General features: G+C 50.1%; 1 protein-coding gene across 1 annotated transcript; it reads right to left on the minus strand.

Moving 5' to 3' along the window:
- Nucleotides 1-148: 148 nt before the first annotated feature.
- On the minus strand, nucleotides 149-15,318 carry SELPLG (selectin P ligand). The gene is made up of 2 exons (XM_081542988.1): nucleotides 15,178-15,318; nucleotides 149-1,809 (listed from the first exon to the last, which is right to left on the minus strand). Exon 2 carries the CDS (start codon nucleotides 1,802-1,804, stop codon nucleotides 785-787), a length of 1,020 nt encoding a protein of 339 aa, XP_081399114.1. The 5' UTR covers nucleotides 1,805-1,809; nucleotides 15,178-15,318; the 3' UTR covers nucleotides 149-784.
- Between the last annotated feature and the right edge of the window lie 2,355 nt (nucleotides 15,319-17,673).

The following is a 17,673-nucleotide window of genomic DNA, read 5'->3' on the forward strand; positions in this document are numbered from 1 at the left end:
CCCCAGTGCCCGAGGATACACCGAGCTGCCCCTGAAGTAACCCTAACAGCCTGCGCAGGGCGTTTCCTAAGGGGCCTGGGGCTGAGGGTGGGGGAACAGCTAAAGGACCTACTCCCCACCTGAAAGAGGCAGCTTGAAGCACTCATTCAGCCATCACTTGTTCACCAAACATTTACTGAGCGTCTGTGCCATCCTGGGCCCCGAGCTGGGCCCTGGGAGACCTCTGTGAGCACCTCAGTCAAGGACCCGGGGGGAGGCGAGGGAGGGCAGGATGGGCTTAGTCTGTCACTAGACAATAGCTTGTAGGTCCACAGAGTCCCCTAGGAACCTGCCCAGCCCCCACAACTCCCCGTGGGTTCCCTGAGAGATACCCCAAATGAGGGGGGGGAATGACAGGAAATGAACTAAGGAATCCAATTCTCCCCCCCGCCTCCACCGCAGAGTGCCCCCTTCCTGTGCAGTGACCGTAGCAACTAGAAGGAAATGGTAGCGGGCATGGTGGCAGGGAACTAACTCTGAGTCCTCCTGGGTGCGTGAGGATGAGACTCCAGAGGCGGGGGAAGGGAGGTGTTAGAGGGAGCCCAGGACACACGGGGGCTGGGCAGGGAGCTGGAGGGGTCGTCTGCAGCCTCTACTGGAGGTTCTGTTTGCCAGGCCTGCTTCGGCGCCGGGACGCTGGCTGCTCTCAGGCCTGTGGGTGGCGGCCCGGGTCCCTGCCCTCTCCAGGGGGACCCAAGGAAGCCTCTGCATGGGCGGCATGGGCGTTGGCTCAGCAGCTCAGGAGCTAAGGGAGGAAACTGCGCAGGGTGAGGTCATCCCCTTCGCGGTCCTCCCTCGGTCCTGCTTTCCGGCCCTGGTCCTTGGCCTTGGGCAGGTCCCCGTTGGGCGTGGGAGCGGGCCCCTCGCCCCCCTCGGGCAGCAGAGATGAGATGCAGACCATCTCGCTGGGCGAGTAATCGCGCACGGGGTACAGGTGGTTCTTGCGGGAGAGGCGAATGGCCAGCACCACGGTGCACACGAGGAAGATGGTGGCCAGCAGGGCCAGGATGAGGATGGCCAGCAGACACTGCTTGACGGGCCCTGGGTCCAGCAGGCCCTCTGTGGGGATCGAGGCCGCAGAGCTCCGGGGCAAAAGGTTCTGGCCTCTGTTCCCAGTGAAGTCGTCAGACAAGTCAGACCAGTCGCCAGCTGCCACAGTGGTGCCCCTGGGAGCATCAGAGGCCACAGAAAGGGCTGTGGTTAAGCCCCTTGTGGTAGCAGGTCTCGTGGGCAGGGCCTCCACAGTGGTTGGATCTGTGGGCAGGGCCGGCATGGTAGTGGGCTCCCTGAAAGGGGCTTCTGTGCTGGCCGGTTCCGTGGACAGGGCCTCTGTGGCCGCAGGTTCCGTGGACAGGGCCTGCGTGGCTGCAGCCAACTCTGTGGATGGATCCTTCATTTGGGGAGGGATTTCAGTGACCGGTTCTCTGGTCAGAGGGACCAGTGTGACCAGTTCTGTGCTCAGATTCTCGGTGGTTGCCCCTGTGGCACTCAAGACAGCAGAGTCCCTTGTGGACACCTCCAGAATGAATGACTCAGGTGTCAGAGGCCCTGCAGACTCTCTCTGCCCCAGCGTTGCCACCACAGGCAGAAGCTTGGAGACCTCGGTGCTATTGTCAAGCATCTCTGGAGGGTCCGTTTGTCCTTTATAGTCATAGTCTTCCAGGTCACCTAGGTCATTCACGGTTGCATTCTTGCTGGTCTCCTGCAGCTGGAGGCTGCTGCGAGGGCCCAGCAGGACCAGCAGCAGCAGGAGTTGCAGAAACATGGTACCTGGAGGGAGGACATGGACAACGGGACGTCAGGAGAGCTACACCCCTGAGCCCACCAAGCACCCTTGACCATGACCCTGAACAGCCACAGCTGGTAACACATCTGGTCTGGTCTGTACACCACCCAGCACACGCCTGGTGCACAGAAGCCCCTCCACAAATAGCAGCTATTACTACTTACCAGCATCAATAAATCCATCTGGGGGCGCTCTTCAACTCCCTTGACACAGTGCACAGAAATGTATTAATATTTGCCTCAGACCTCCCTGGTGGTCCAGTGGTTAAGAATTCACCTGCCAGTGCAGGAGACACAGGTTCAATCCCTGGTCTGGGAAGATTCCACGTGCCACTGGGCAGCTAAGCCTGTGCACCACATCTACTGAACCTGTGCTCCAGAGCCCCTGAGTGACAACTACGGAGCCCACACTCCACATCTATGGAGGCCTGCGTGCCATAGGGCCTGTGCTCTGCAACAGAAGAAGCCACCACAACAAGAAGCCTGCACACTGCAGCTGGAGAGCAGGCCCCCATTCGCCAAAACTAGAGAAAGTCCGTGTGCAGCAGCGAAGACCCAGTGCAGTGTGGACAAGACCGTCTACTGAGGTATGGAAAGGTAACATTAGATCTTCTAGTTATATGAACTTTTATGTCACTTCTATTTCTGTACACATTTACAATGTATCTGTATACAATTCATAAATAGATCAATGTACCTATCTTGTCCACCGATGGGGTCTGTGAGCAAGAGTTTGGTGACCATGGGACTACAGGATAAAGATGCTCGCTTGGCCCTCTGAGGCCTCTTGGAGTCTGATGCTGACTCCTCTCTCTGTGTCCCTCTGTTCCAGTGTCCCTTATCTTGGCTCCCATCCCACACAACTGGCCTGGCCTTGCCCTCCGATTCTCAGTCTTCTCATCCTTTCTCAATGTGTTGGCTCGATCCAGTTCCCTTTGGCTAGGTCCTTGCTTACATGATGGGGATGATAGCCCCTACCCGTAGACTATTGTGAGGATAAAATGAGGTGATACCTACAAAGCCCTTAGCATTTTGCTCCCATCTCCAGCTCCTGCAAATATGAGCTTCTTCAGTTTTTTCAGTAAATCTATCCTGTAAGTCCTCAAGGGCCCAGAGCCATCAACTGCTCTATCTGGGACCAGGAGAAAAACTCAAATCTGTTGTGGACAGCCTGTCCTCAGTGAGCTGACAGTCATCTCATTTGCCTGTGGGTAGCAAAGGTGGCTGTCCGTCTTCAAATCAACCCTCTGCCTCCCGACCAGGGAGCCAGGAAGGGCAGTGCCTCTCCCTTTGGTCATCTGATTGGTCTTTCTTCTTGGCCTTGTGAACACTCATGCCTCCTGGGTTTCTCTCTCTCCCCTTATTCTCCCCCTGGCAGTGGCTGGTATTTGTGGGATTCAAAATCTTGCAGCTGAGAATCCTATCGTGACCAACAACTGTGTTTTGGGGTGAGATTCCTCAATTCCCTGACATAGTACCCTTCAGCAATATGCAATCCAAGGTACTGTGGAAGGGGCCAGATTGTGGTCCCCAAGGTGGGCTTTTCCCCCAACCCACCCCTGCACACAGAGGTAGCCCAGGGCGGAGGAGAGACCACTGAGCTGCTGTGTAAGCTGAGCAGATTGCTTCAGTTTCCTTATCTGTAAGATGGGCAGTATTGTCTCAAAGATGAGAACAGAATGAGATGCTGCAGGAAGGTCCCCTGATGCTGGCATCTAGCAGGAGGCTACGGACAGAGGAGCAGAGGAGATGTGGGGTGCCTCTGACTCAGGGGGATACAGAGGTGGTGACCTCCCTACCTCCCTACGTTAGGGAAGCTGCAAAGACCTGTGTGAGAGCAGAGACCTCCGTGTCTGTTTGGGATGCAACAGGGAGCACTGGGAAAAGCCAATATCTCCCTTCCTGGGACTAAGCCAACCAGCTCATCCCAGAGTGTCTGGAGCAGAGCCTGGATAATTTCCAATACTTTTCCTTTTTTTTTTTTTTTTTTTCAGTTGGAGTATAGTTGATTTTACAATATTGGGTTAGTTTCAGGTGTATAGCAAGGTGATTCCAATATATATTTATTGATACATATATCTATTTTTTCAAAGCATTTTCTCATTTATTCAATACCTTTCCTTGTACTTCACGTAATTCAGAGCAGAGAGCAGTTGTTCATCATTTGTGGAATGTCTATAACTCACTCACAGAGCCTTGCTTCTAGACTCAATTCAACCTCTCATGTTAGTTAAAATTATGATGGTTTCTAAAATGCCAGTCTGATCTTATCTTAAAATAATTTCTTAAACTAAACGATGATATTTGCACCAGACACATCTGGCTCTCACAGGTATCCTCATTTTATTGAGAAGGGATGAAGCTCAGAGAGGTAGAGCAACTTGCCCAAAGACACAGAGCTGCCAAGTCGCGGAGACAAGATTTGAAGCTAGCGAGAACTCAGGAAGGCTTTGTGGAGAGACCTAACCTAGCTGAGAGGGCAGAAGGAGCAAAGGCTTGGAACACAGTTTAGCTTGGTGGGTTTGTGCCTGCCACTGGGGACCCAGTTAGGAGAGGGAGGGCACAGAAAGAATCAGGAGGACCTTGAAGGCCGTAACACCCAGAAAGGTCGGTGCACTCTGTGCTGGGTACTATGCAGGGCACAAGATTGAGAGCATAGATTTTGAGGTCCAACAAAAGGATGTTCAAGTCTCAGCTCTGTCCCTTACAAGTGAAATCACCTTGACTCAGATCTTTGCCTTTCTGAGCCTCAGTTTCATCATCTGTAAAATGGGAACAACAAATGCCACCCATCTCATAGGGCTTTGGGGAGAATGCAATGAGCTAATGAATTGAAAAGTGCCAGCTTGCAGCTTGTGGTTAATAAGTGTGTCATACACATGTGCACACACACACATTCTTTGCCTCTGAATTTGCCTTTGGTAGGCAGACATTCTTTGCACCTCGGGAAAGAGTATATGGCCTAATCTTGGCCCCTCTTTCCTGACGGCAGGGGACTTTAGAAAGAAGCCATATTTAGAACATATTTCATAACTGTGAGCTTGGGCACTACCCCCACTTGGGAAGTTCTTGGTTCCTGGAAGGCAGAGCTCTTAGCCACTTCCTGGAAGCCGAAAGGGAGAAACAAAAACAGAAGACCCAACCCACCGGCTCCTGGGTCAGGGAGGTAACTGGGTGAGTCAGGGAGTTTGGCAGGGTACCGTGGAAGGGGCCAGGTTGTGGTCCCCAAGGTGGGCTCTCCCCCTGCACCCATCCCTTCACACAGAGGCAGCCTGGGGTGGAAGAGAGACCACTGAGCTGCTGTGTAACCTGAGCAGTTTGCTTTACCAAGTCTGAGCCTCAGTTTCCTCATCTGTAAGATGGGTGGTATTGTCTCAAAGATGAGAACAGAATGAGATGCTGCAGGAAGGTCCCCTGATGCTGGCATACAGCAGGGGGCTACGGACAGAGGAGCAGAGGAGATGGGGGGGTGGCTCTTGACTCAGGGAGATACCCTGAGGGGGCGACCTCCCTACGTTAGGGAAGCTGCAAAACCTACGTGAGAGCAGAGACTTCCTTGCCTGTTCAGGATGCAACAGGGAGCACTAGGGAAAGCCAGTATCTCCCTGCCTGGGCCTAAGCCGACCAGCTCATCCCAAATGTTCCCAGTGTTAGCACTGGCCATCCCTGGTCCCCATCAGTCTCAGGCAATCCAGGACCCTGCTACCTGCCACACTGTGGGCTTCAAGGGGAAGTTTACCGGGGACACAGCAGCCTGGAACCAGGGTGCAGCTGGGCATGCCTTGCCCATATAACTGAAACCTGGATGGTTCCCAGAGGCTCTGTGACTCCAAAGAACCTTGCAGGTGACAAGGAGAGGAGCAGAGTGTAAGCACATCTATGGCAGGTAGGATAACGACACGTGTATTGCACCCTAACGAAAACAACGCGGTATAAACCCCCCACTGTGGATGGGTCGTTTCACTACCTCATCATCTGGGGGGCTTGTTCGTCTTCCCCCCAGCACTAGCCACTCTGGTTCCTGTTACACAGATTAGGGAAGCAAGGCTGAGGGCAGTGAAGACATTTCCTTCAGCCCCCGCCTTTTGCCTCTTCTCTCTTCTGATGGCAGGAAAACGGTCACTTACGACCGGAGAGGGGTGGGCGGGGCACAGAGAGAGGGGCAGAGAGATGCCACATCCTATTTGTCTTGTCGCTTGCCCAACAGAGGTGGTCAGACGCTGCCCGTTTCCTCCCACCCTAAACTGGGATACTTCTGCCTGACCTCCCCCCATTCCTACCGCCCCCCCCAAGCTCTGCACAGCTGCCCTGGACCACTCAGGAAAGACGCTCATGGGACTCAAGAAGTTTGGGACCTCCTATCTGGAATCCTGAATCCCAGCATTCAAAAGCTTGAAATCTGAGGATCCGAAGGATGGAGCATCTCAGGGTGTGGGTTGGTTGAGCAGCCTCAAGAGAGAGGATGCAGTGGAGGCCCAGGCGTTCCCCCCCAACCCCGCCCCCAGATCCCAGCTCAGGTCTGAGTCCTGCTGGACTGGACATGTGACCGAGCAGGACCCTGTGGGGCATTCCTAGGACAGACCCCCCCAGCCCCACCCACATATCCTTCACTTTAGCTCCTCCCTGAAGTACCTAGATAACAGTACTTGATGCAGATTTCCTGAGTTGTTTTACAGATGCTAAGCCTTCCCCCACTAGGTGGATGAACATGTAGCCCCCAGACCTGGCACCCGAGGATTGATGATGTTAACCCCTGTGATGCTGCCCTGTTACCTAACCATCAACCAATCAGAATTGTTCAACTCTCCTCCCTCCCTTATCTGGCCTTTAAAAATGCTTTGCAGGACTTCCCCAGTGGTCCAGTGGTTGAGACTTCTCCTTCCAAAGCAGAGGCTGTGGGTTCAATCCTTGGAGAGCAAAGATCCCACATGCCTTGCAGCCAAAATAAAAAAATAAAAACAGAGCATATATTGTAACAAATTCAATAAAGACTTTAAACATGGTCCACATCAAAAAAGATCTTAAAAAAAAAAATGCTTTACAAAGGCTCATAGGGGAGTTCTACCTTTTTGAGCCCTAGCTGTCCTAGTAGACTCCTTGTCTGTTACCCTGCAATAAACAGCCTTTTCCTCCCCCCCACAACAGGGTGTCAGTAGATTGGCTTGACTGCATACAAGTGAGCGGATCCCAGTTTTGGTAACAGACAGGCCCGGGCCCCGCTCAGGATCAAATCTAGTATCAAACCAGATCCAGTCCCACCTCTGTCGTGTACAAGCTGTGTGACCTTGGGCAACTGAACCCACCTCTCTGAGCCATGAGTTCCTTGTCTGGAATACAAGATTCCAGTAGTGCCTATGCTATGTGGGGTTGTTATGGGTTGAAGTGAGCTGGTCCAGGTTGAACATTTAGTACCTGGTAGGCACTCACTAAAGGCCAGATGTTGTCATTGTCATTCTGCATGTAAGGTCATATCCCTGAAAAATCTGCAACCCTGGGACAGCTGTGACACACTTCTGACCTTGTTAGTCAGAGAGAGCCAAGGGCAGAAGCCCCAGAAGCCTGGGTACCATACACAGCTTCAGTCTCCTGTGGTTTGTGAATCACATGTATCTAGTGTAGACAACACCCTGGGCACTGTTCTAAGAGCTATGCATGAATTATTAGCTCACTCAGACCCCACAACCTCCTCATATTAACCCCATTTGAAATATGGGGAAACTGAGGCCCAGTTGGTGCTCAGAATCACATGGCCAGTAAGAGAAGGAGCAGGAATTTGAACCTGGGTGATCTTGCTCCAGAGCCCACCTCATAGTCACAGCTCCGTACCACCTGTGAACCAGGCCTGGCCATTCTCTGGAGCCAGAACAAATGCTGCTTCCTCCAAGAAGCCCTTTCAGATTGCCCAGGCATGATTAGTCCAGTTGTTTAAACCTTTTTAAAAAATGCTTGTTTACTTTCAAAACATTCATTCCCATCAGCCCATAAACGCTAAATAGGAACCAGAGACTCTTATGACTTGTGCTACATGCCCAGGGCTTAGCGGACAGACAGGTCCTTGGTAGGCGCTGTGATATTGGTTCTTTGGAGTTCAGGCAGCATGGCTGGCTGCCTCCATCAGAACGCAAGTCTCCAGTGGATGCCCAGTCCCCACAGGCCTGGCATCCTGGGGGCTCATTAAAGGCGTGTTGCAGGAGTGGACACCAAAGTGAGGCATGGCAACAGGCTCACAACTGCACAGGACGTGCCATCTGCAGGCTTTTGGCCTCACATTTGTCATCCTGCACTTCCCAACCTTTTCTCATCAATTACCCCAGGCCCATCAAGGAGCCTTTCCAGACATTATGCATGTTTGCTCAGTCGCTCAGTTGTGTATGACTCTTGGCGACCCCATGGACTATAGCCCACTAGGCTCCTCTGTCCATGGAATTCTCCAGGTGAGAATACTGGAGTGGGTAGCAGGGCTTCCTTGGTGGCTCAGACAGTAAAGAATTTGCCTGCAATGCAGGAGACCTGGGTTTGATCCCTGGATCAGGAAGATCCCCTGGAGAATTCCATGGACAGAGGAGCTTGGCCGGCTATAGTCCATAGGGTCACAAAGAGTCACATGTGACTGAGCGGCTAACACTTTCACTTTTTTTCATACCTGTTGAATGTTCTGTGGACCTTTACAGGGACACAAACCACAGTGACATCTAAGATTTTTTTTTTTTTGCCTTCCTCTCATCCTCTAAAAAACCCAACTTTTGGAACTTCCCCAGTGGTTTTGGTGGTGAAGACTCCAACCCAATGCAAGCAGTATGGGTTCAATCCTGGTTGGGGAACTAAGATCACACATGCCCCTCCAGTGTGGACAAAAAATGGAAAAAAAAAAAAAAAAAACCTCAAGTCTCAACTGTCATACCCAGATTTGCTGGTCTGGTAACAGAGGAGGTGAGGTCCTTCCACAAATGAATTCACTGAGACCTACACTTGGTTTTAGCTTAAGAACTAACAATTTTCAGAGGATATCTGTAGACAGACAATGGACCAGCACATGGACACACATACACACCAGCCATCCTGTAACAGAAGAACAAGCCTGACTCCATCTTGTCTGCCTTTAAAACATGGGGAATGTTTCAACTATCCCCAAAAAGAGTCTTCTGGGGGTGCATTTTGGGTAAGCGAGTGGTCTGGTTACAGCTATGAACCCATGACTAATAGGAAGAGGACATTTTATTGTAATGATGTGGGGCTACAGTACCAGTTAGGATCTGAGAAACCGTGGCCTTTGAATGGCTCTCTAAATTACAATACAATCATGAAATTAGAGCCATTCTGTGAATAAGTAGGGAAGAATGACAAAATCCCCTCCGTGCAAGCATCAGGATGAGAAAAGTCCTACAGTTGTTGCCTTATAGAGGCTTTTCAAAGGCTTGAAAAGAACCCCAGGGGAAAACCTGTCACACAGGAAGAAAAGGAAAGGAAGGAGACTGAAGCCACGTTGCTCCAGACCTTAAGTGCTCCTTTGGCGGAGCTGGCTGTCCCAGCCACTCCAGCCACTATGCCAACATATCCCTTCCTCCCACTGCTTCCCATTCTTCTTGCTCCAGCGCCACTTCCCAACACCGGGCCCGGGAAGTGGTTGGACTGGTTCCCTCTCCTTAGAGGGATCAATTATCTTCCTGGGCACTGGAACCTGGTCTGGTATCACTCTCCAAGACCCAACATGGCACCCAATCTGGACCGGGAGCCACTCCCAGAGCAGGGCAATTACCCCATAGAGGGCATAAATGAAAAAGGCCAGCTGGCTGGGTTTCTATGGATGCACAGACCCTTCTCAACCTTGGATTTATTTAATTGGACAACCCTCCTTATAGGGAGGATCCTTTCCGAATGACAGAATTGTTTTGCTACCCATCAACCACCCTTCTTAAACAGACATACATAGTCTTCTCAATATGATCTTCATAGGAGATGAAAGGAGAATGGTCACCTATCAGGCCAGGGAAGAAACATACCAGCTCCACCTAATGAACTCAAATGGTACACCCAAAGCCCACTTGGCAGCACCCGCAGCTGAACCAAACTGAGAGCCTTAGTGGGGGAGCAATGTCCGTTTTTGCTTGTTTTGGCCATGCCACACAGCATGCGGATCTTAGCTCCCCAACCAGAGATCAAACCCGGAGCCACAAAGTGAAACGCTGAGTCCTAACCACTGAACCCCAGGAATTCCCAATGCCCTTATTAGAGCGCTACCGTAAGTGCATCTTGGCAGGGCTTCAAATAGGGGTCCCAAAACAAGAGTTTGAAAAAGTTCAAGAAATTCAGCACAAATCAAATGAAGACCTCTCTAAATTTGGGGAAAGAATTTATCAGGCTCTATAAGGAGCAGATCCTGAGGGCCCTGAAAATACTAGAAAGGTAAATGCAAACTTTATGGGGCAAAGTGCCCCAGATATCAGGAGAAAGCTATAAAAATTAGACAGTGCCTTTAGAATGAATCCTTCTCAGTTGGTAGACATTGCTTTTGAGGTATTCAAGAGTAGAGAACAGACACAGACAAAAGAAGACCAAGGTGAAAGGCTATTTTTCTAATGGCTGTGTTGGATTCCTGGAAGGCAGGAGGCTCTAAGAAAGGTAAGCCAGCACTACGAACGAAGCAATGGACTTATTGTAAAGAGAAAGGACTGGGGAAGAGAATGCCTGAAATTAAAGAAAAAGGGACTAAAGACATGGAAGCAGGCTAAATGCTCATTGACAAATGAATGGATAAAGAAGATGTGGTGTGTACATGTGTATACACGCATACACACATGAAAAGGAATGCGTTTGAGTCAGTTCTAATGAGGTGATGAACCTAGAACCTATTATACAGAGTGAAGTGAGTCAGAAAGACAAAGATAAATACCATATTCTAACACATATATATGGAATCTAGAAAAATGGTACTGAAGAATTTATTTACAGGGCAACAATGGAAAAACAGACATAGAGAATAGACTTATGAACATGGGGAGAGGGGAGGAGAGGATGAGATGTATGGAAAGAGTAACATGGAAACTCAGATGACCATATGTAAAATAGATAGCCAACAGGGAATTTGCTGTATGGCTCAGGAAACTCAAACAGGGGCTCTGTATCTACCTAGAGGGGTGGGATGGGGAAGGAGACGAGAGGGAGTTTCAAAAGGGAAGGGATATATGTATACCTATGGCTGACTCATGTTGAGGTTTGACAGAAAACAGCAAAATTCTGTAAAGCAATTATCCTTCAATAAAAAATAAATTAATTAAAAAAAGAAGATGTGGTGTGTACATGTGTATGTATACATACACACATACACAATAGAATACTACTCAGCCATTTAAAAAGAACAAAATAATGCCAGTTGTAACAATATGCATGAACCTAGAGATTATCATGCTAAGTGAAGTAAGCTATATAGAGAAAGAAAAATATATGATATCATTTATTTGTGGAATCTCAAAAAAAGATACAAAATAACCTTTTTATAAAACAGAAATAGATCCATAGATATAGAAAACAAATCTATGGTTACTAAAGGGAAAGGGGGTTGGGGAGGAATAAGAATATGCAATTAACATTTATATATACTACTATATATAAAATAAACAATAAGAACCTACTGTATAGTACAGAGAACTATACTCAGTATTTTGTAATAACCTATATGGGAAAAGAATCTGAAAAAGGATATAGACAAATATATATATAACTGAATCACTGTATTATATACTTGAAAACAACACAGCATTGTAAACCAACTATACTTCAATTAAAAAAATTTTTTTAAAGGAGGGCTAGAAATGGAGGAAAGCATAGGAGTGAGGCCTATCAGATGGTAGAGAGGGAAGAATGTGCAGATGATGAATGAAGAGGCCTGGGGCTCCTCTGGACTTACGACACTCAATTCAAATATCCCCACAGGAGCCCTGGGTAAAACACAACGAGTAGCAAACTGGCTGACTTTCTGGTAGACACGGGGGAAACAAACTCCATGCTAAGCCCTCAGTTCAGTCTTTGAAAAGACCTTGATGCTGGGAAAGACTGAAGGCAGGAGGAGAAGGGGACGACAGAGGCTGAGATGGTTGGATGGCATCACCGACTCAATGGACATGAGTTTGAGTAAACTCCGGGAGTTGGTGATGGACAGGGAGGCCTGGCGTGCTGCAGACCATGAGGTCACAGAGTCGGACACGACTGAGTGACTGAACTGAACTGAAACCCTCAGTTAGCACAGAGAACCTCCCAGTCTACCCCAGTCACTGGGGTGTCAGGGGAAGTACAGAGGTGATCGTTTTCACAATCACTGGAATGCCAACTAGGAAATCTGATATTAAAATACAGTTTCTTGTACATGCCTGAATTCCCTATCCTCATCCTGGGCTGAGATCACCTCTGTAAACTAAATGCTCAAGTGACTTTTTCAACAGGACCGCTAGATATCAGAGTCCCACCGAAACATGCTTTGAAACCTACAGAGGTCTCTCCTAGAAAACTCAGAAAAATGGACAGAACTTAGATGATCTCCCTGAGGGCTACAGAAAGGTAAGACCAGAAGTATGGGCCAATGGCATCCCAAGAAAGGCAAATTATCCCCCAACCTGTATTGCCTAACACCAGAGTGACAATGAGCTTGCTTTTATCTACAAATATAAGCCAACAAGTATCATATTGATTGTAAACTATTCATGTACCTGGGGATAAGGCCTTGCCAGTTGCCCTGCAACAGATTAGAGTGGTTCCCAGAAGCAAGCTTAAATTAAGCCCTTTTGAAATATTGGATTCCTGGTGTCCGCCTGACCAGGTGAATCTGTAGCCAATAGGTCCACAGATTTGGCCTTGCAATCCATTAGATCTTAAGTTGATGTTTCAAGTCAGCCTCCTACCGTATAAGTAATGAGGACTTGACTCTCCCATTTCACTGGTACTTGTTGGAAAGGAAATGCTTTAATCAAGTTCTGTCCAAGTGTGGCCAACAGGGGAAATATACAAAGATAGCACACGGCAGAGCAGCCTCGGTGCCCTCAAGTGCTGGAGTTTATATATATGTAAAGTGGAATTATGGAGAAGGAAATGGCAACCCACTCCAGTGTTCTTGCCTGGAGAATCCCAGGGACAGGGGAGCCTGGTGGGCTGCCGTCTATGGGGTCGCACAAAGTCGGACACAACTGAAGTGATTTAGCAGCGGCAAAGTGGAATTATATATATATACACACACACGTGTGTGTTCAAGTGCTTGTCTAAGTGTGCATACATGCTCACTCAGTGGTGTCCAACTCTTTGTGACCCTATGGACTCTAACCGCCAGGTTCCTCTGTCCATGGGGCTCTCCAGGTGAGAGAACTGGAGTAGATTGCCATTTCCTCCTCCAAGGGATCTTCCCGATCCAGAGATCAAACCTGCATCTCCTTTAGGTCCTGCATTGGCAAGCAGATTCTTTGCCACTGAGCCACCTGGGAAGTCTGCTTGTCTAAGTGTGACAGAACCATAAAAAGGCGGGGCAGTGTCCTCATAATGCAAACTGCTTATGCTCAGCCTAGGACTTGGGAATACTTCCAGTTTCAAGTTGATAAAATCGATTCCACCATCACCCCTTCCTTGCCGCTGTTCAGCAGGAAGTAGCCAGAGTGATGATTGACCCGACCTCCCCCAACCCCCACCCTTCCCCCACCCTCCCCACCCTGACCACTGCCAACATTGTGGAATGGACATTGACAGTAAGGAACTGTAACAGAGAAGAACAAATCTGACTCCATGTTAGACCTAGCCCTTTAGCTCTAACCTTTGTATTCTGTTGCCTCTGGTTAAGCCTTCTAGCTCTGCACTTTTGTAAAGAAAAAAAAAAGCATCACCTATAGCCAGAAATACACATAATACCATTTCTCAAGGCTCTGCCTCCCAGACTTGACCTTTAAAGGTATAACAGTTTTCCATTCATATAGAGATTAAAAAGTTGCCAAATAAAAAATAACAATTGTCTTGTTAGAGGTTTACAGGAACACCCTGACCAGAACTACTGTGGACAGCTGCAAGAACAAAGGATTCCAACTCTAAGAAGTTTGCATCAACCAGCCACCCCACCCCTCCCCTTTTAGTATAAAAGAAGCCTGGATCCTAACTCAGGTCAGATGGTTCTTTGGAACACTAGTGGGCCATCTTCTCAGTCAACTGGCTTTCCGAATAAAGTTGCTCTTCCTTGTACCAACACCTTGTCTCTCAATGGAGTGTCCTGTCCTGCAGTGAGCAGTACAGCCAGTAACAATCCTATTTCCTTCTAGCCAGAGGCCACCCCCACCATCTGCCTGCTCCCGCTCAGCAAAAGGAGACCGAGAGACCAAAACCTGGGATCTCTGTGGGCTCCATGAGGGTCTGGTGACCAGATGGGGCCACCACAAGTGCAAGCCTGGCCACCTCCCAGCCATGCCGCCGTGGGCAGCTGCTTCTCCCCTCTGAGCCTTGGTTTCTTCATCTGTTCAAAGGGGGCACAGAGTTCTCAGATGACTCCCTGACCCCTCTGAAGGCTGAGGTTCCCAAGTGGTGCTCACCCTGCAGCCCAGCCCATTCTGTTCAGTTCCAGTCTCCCCTGTCTGCTGGCCAAGCCCAGTGAGGAAGACGTCTACCATGTAGGGTGTGGCCTGCCTGAGGCAAGGGGAGCCACATTCCGAGAAAAAAAGAATTCCAGGCAACCAGAGCCTACCCACCCTGATCCTTTCCTTGTCTCTGTGTATGTGTGTGTTTAGGGGAACACTGCTTTAGCCACCAGCCCCCCACCGTCCCCTTATATGTCCCTAAAGCGCTCCAGACACAAAACAGGAATATTCTCATCATTATTGTGACTTTTCTCTTTTGCTAGCAGTAGTTTCTTAATTCTAATATTTTAATAATTTGCTGTGGACACACATCCCTTCCTCAGTCCTATAAAAATGTGCAGAACACAGGTTTGAAAAATGCTGTTTTAAATGGATCCACAGCCCGAGCAAATCCCTTCTCTGGGCCTTGGTTTCCCACCCATGAAGGGGTAGGATGATTTTTAGGGAAATATTCCTGATTTCTCCATTTTAAAAAAAAATTCACAGTAACCCCCAAGCCAGCAGCTGCTGGCAAAACTTGTGGGAAGGATGGAAGTTGAGGTGGGTAGGACCCAGAAGAGACAGCAGAATAAAGCTATGAACTCCAGGCACACCTCAATCCCAACAGCCGAGTGCTGGGATGCCCTTTCCAGGGGCTGCAGCGCAGGCCCTGCCCTGGGCAGGCCCCCAGCCTGCCCTTGTCCGTCAGGCAGGCCTGCTGGCCCCTGGGGACTCTACCACCCAGCCACTCCCTGTGGTTTTGCAAGCTGGCACTTACCGTGCTCAGCAGACCATGGGACAGCCACCTCGTCAGCCCAGGAGAAGTGGGTCCTCTGCCTTAGCGACAAGGACCTAGCCTGTGCTGCTGAGCACAGCTGTGGCACCCCTGCCGTGGTCTCGGATTGCACCAACCCCCAACGGCCGTGTGTAGAAGAAGGAAGCGAGAATGTGGTTCCTCAAAGCCACGTGACGGCCCACACCCCCTTGTTTGTGACAGCTTCGGGACGTTGATCAAGCCTGGTGGGGAGTGGGAGACAGCGCCCTGCGGAGCCTGAGGTCACTCTCGGGTTCCTGTAACCATGAAAACACCTAGAACCACGTGGGAACTTGTGGGGGAGTGGTAGTTGGGAGGAGGTTCAAGTTGAGAAAGGCCACAGTATTACTCCACGGGGATGGAGGGTGGGGGTGAGAAGGCACTCCGCCCTGGAAGGGAGGGATTGACCAGATGCAAAGGAGGATGGTTCTCGATTCTTGGCCAAGAAAAGAATTGGGGGTGGGAGAGATTCAAAACACAGATCTTCCTGAGCTTTGCAAATTAAATGCAACAATTCTTTGGAGATCCAAGAATCTCTCAAAGGTGCCCAAGTGGTCCTTTTAGCTGCAATCAAGGACCTCTCTGGGGAGACAGACTGCAAAATCCATGAGGGCAGGTTTCTGCCTGTTTTATTTCTCTTTCCTATTTTGGTTCTTTAGCCAACTCTGACACCCCACTATCTTTGCTATGAGACCCTAAGGCAAGTAATTCTGGGCTATGGCCTTCTTGTGGTTGTTCAAGTGATGAGGAAGCCAGCAAGTAAACAGATCATTAGGACAGAGTGGTGTGGTCATGTCACCCACCCCGCCCCGGTGAGCCAGGGAGGGGCCCCAAACCTACCCTGGGCAGGGGAGGGAGTTGACATGAGGCTCTTCCAAGAAGTGGCCACTGAGATGACAAGTAGCCCAGGGAGAAGGCAACATCCCAAGGAGAGTGCAGAGCATCAGCCCAGGCTAGGAGGCCTGAGAATGCACAGACTCTCAAGGAAGGCAAGGAACAGGGAGGGCTGCCTTCCAGGGTCTGGCCGGTGCCTTTGTATTAATACAAGGTGGGGCTCAGGAGCCATGCACAGAGAGGACTACATCCTGGCTTGTTGTCTTAAACTGAAAATCAGAGCCCCAGTGGGTGTTCACATGGCAGACCTTGATTGCTTTAGGAAGCCACGGCCAGAAGGGGACCCAAACATACTCAGTCTGTACAGGCAGGGAAACTGAAGCCCCCAGAGGAAGGGAGACACTCAGAGATTCTTGCTCCTCCCCAGCAGGTGTGGGAACAGCCAGCCTTCATGGGCAGGGGCTGAGAAACTCTGAATGCCTTACCTGGGGGTGGAAGGCCTTGCCCCGATCATAAGCATTCCAGATATTAATACATCTCTTCCGGCCTGGGTTCACAAGCCCATTGGAGGCGGGACAGTCCCTCTGCCCCAGATGTCCACCTCAAACCCCAGGTCATCCCGAACCAGAGCTCATCACCTGGACCACAGGTGTGAAGTCGATGACGAGGTCCTCAAGATGCAGAGGGCAAGGGAACAGCACTGGCCAGGAGTCAGAGACCTGTGTGACCCCAGGGTGCCTTACTCCATCCAGGTCCTGGTGCTTGACCCATAAAACAGGAAGCCTCCAAAGATCGAAGTTTGTCCAAGAACTAGGGGTGGATGCTAATGGCCAAGTCAGAGAGACAGGAGGATGGCTCTGATGGGAACGAACAATGCGGCAATTGTCCACCTGCAGGGGTGGAGAGGGGAGCAGCCCTGACTTTGCAGCAGGAAAGACCCCGTGAGAGTCTGGCTCTAGGATGACAATCTACACAGAGGGTGATCAACGATGCAGGCCTGCTGGAACTGAAGGAGCTTCTGGGATGTGGGACTTTTAGTGTTAAAACTGGGTCAGTCCCAGGCAAACTGGGATAAGTTGATCATCCTAGAGCAGGGAGCAGCCCCTCCCAAGCCACACGGCCATGAGACCTGGTCATTTGTTCAATTGTGAATGGGGTGCCAGAGGCTGTTGGCTCCACCTGCAGAACAGGGGTGCAGGTACTGGTCAGGCGGTCCAGAGCAAGCAGAGGCAGGGCCCCATATCTCCCAGACACCTCCTTTCCTCCCTGGCCCCTGTGCAGCTTCAAGCTGCTTCTCAGAAGATTCTGGCACAGCTGAGAGGAGAGTTAATTCTTCCACAGGCCGGCCCCAGGCCCTTACACCCCTGTGAGCTTTGAAAAACCATCCAGAAGCAGTGACCCAGAGGGGACCACTCACAAGACCAGGGGCCTGGTAACTGGCCTTTTACAAGCTGAGTGACCTAGGCAAGTCCCTTCTCTAGAGCCTCAGTTTCCTCTCCTTCAAAGCTTTAAAATACAGAAGTTTACCCATTCCAGTACTCTTGCCTGGAAAATCCCATGGACAGAGGAGCCTGGTAGGCTGCAGTCCATGGGGTCGCTAAGACACGACTGAGCGACTTCACTTTC

Source organism: Giraffa tippelskirchi, chromosome 11 (assembly GCF_054371585.1).
Source record: "Giraffa tippelskirchi isolate mGirTip1 chromosome 11, T2T-mGirTip1v1.2.pri, whole genome shotgun sequence".
NCBI classification, from domain to species: Eukaryota; Metazoa; Chordata; class Mammalia; order Artiodactyla; family Giraffidae; genus Giraffa; species Giraffa tippelskirchi.

Coding starts and splice junctions, on each gene's coding strand:
- SELPLG (XM_081542988.1), bottom strand. CDS start 1,804: ATGTTTCTGCAACTCCTGCTGCTGCTGGTCCTGCTGGGCCCTCGCAGC.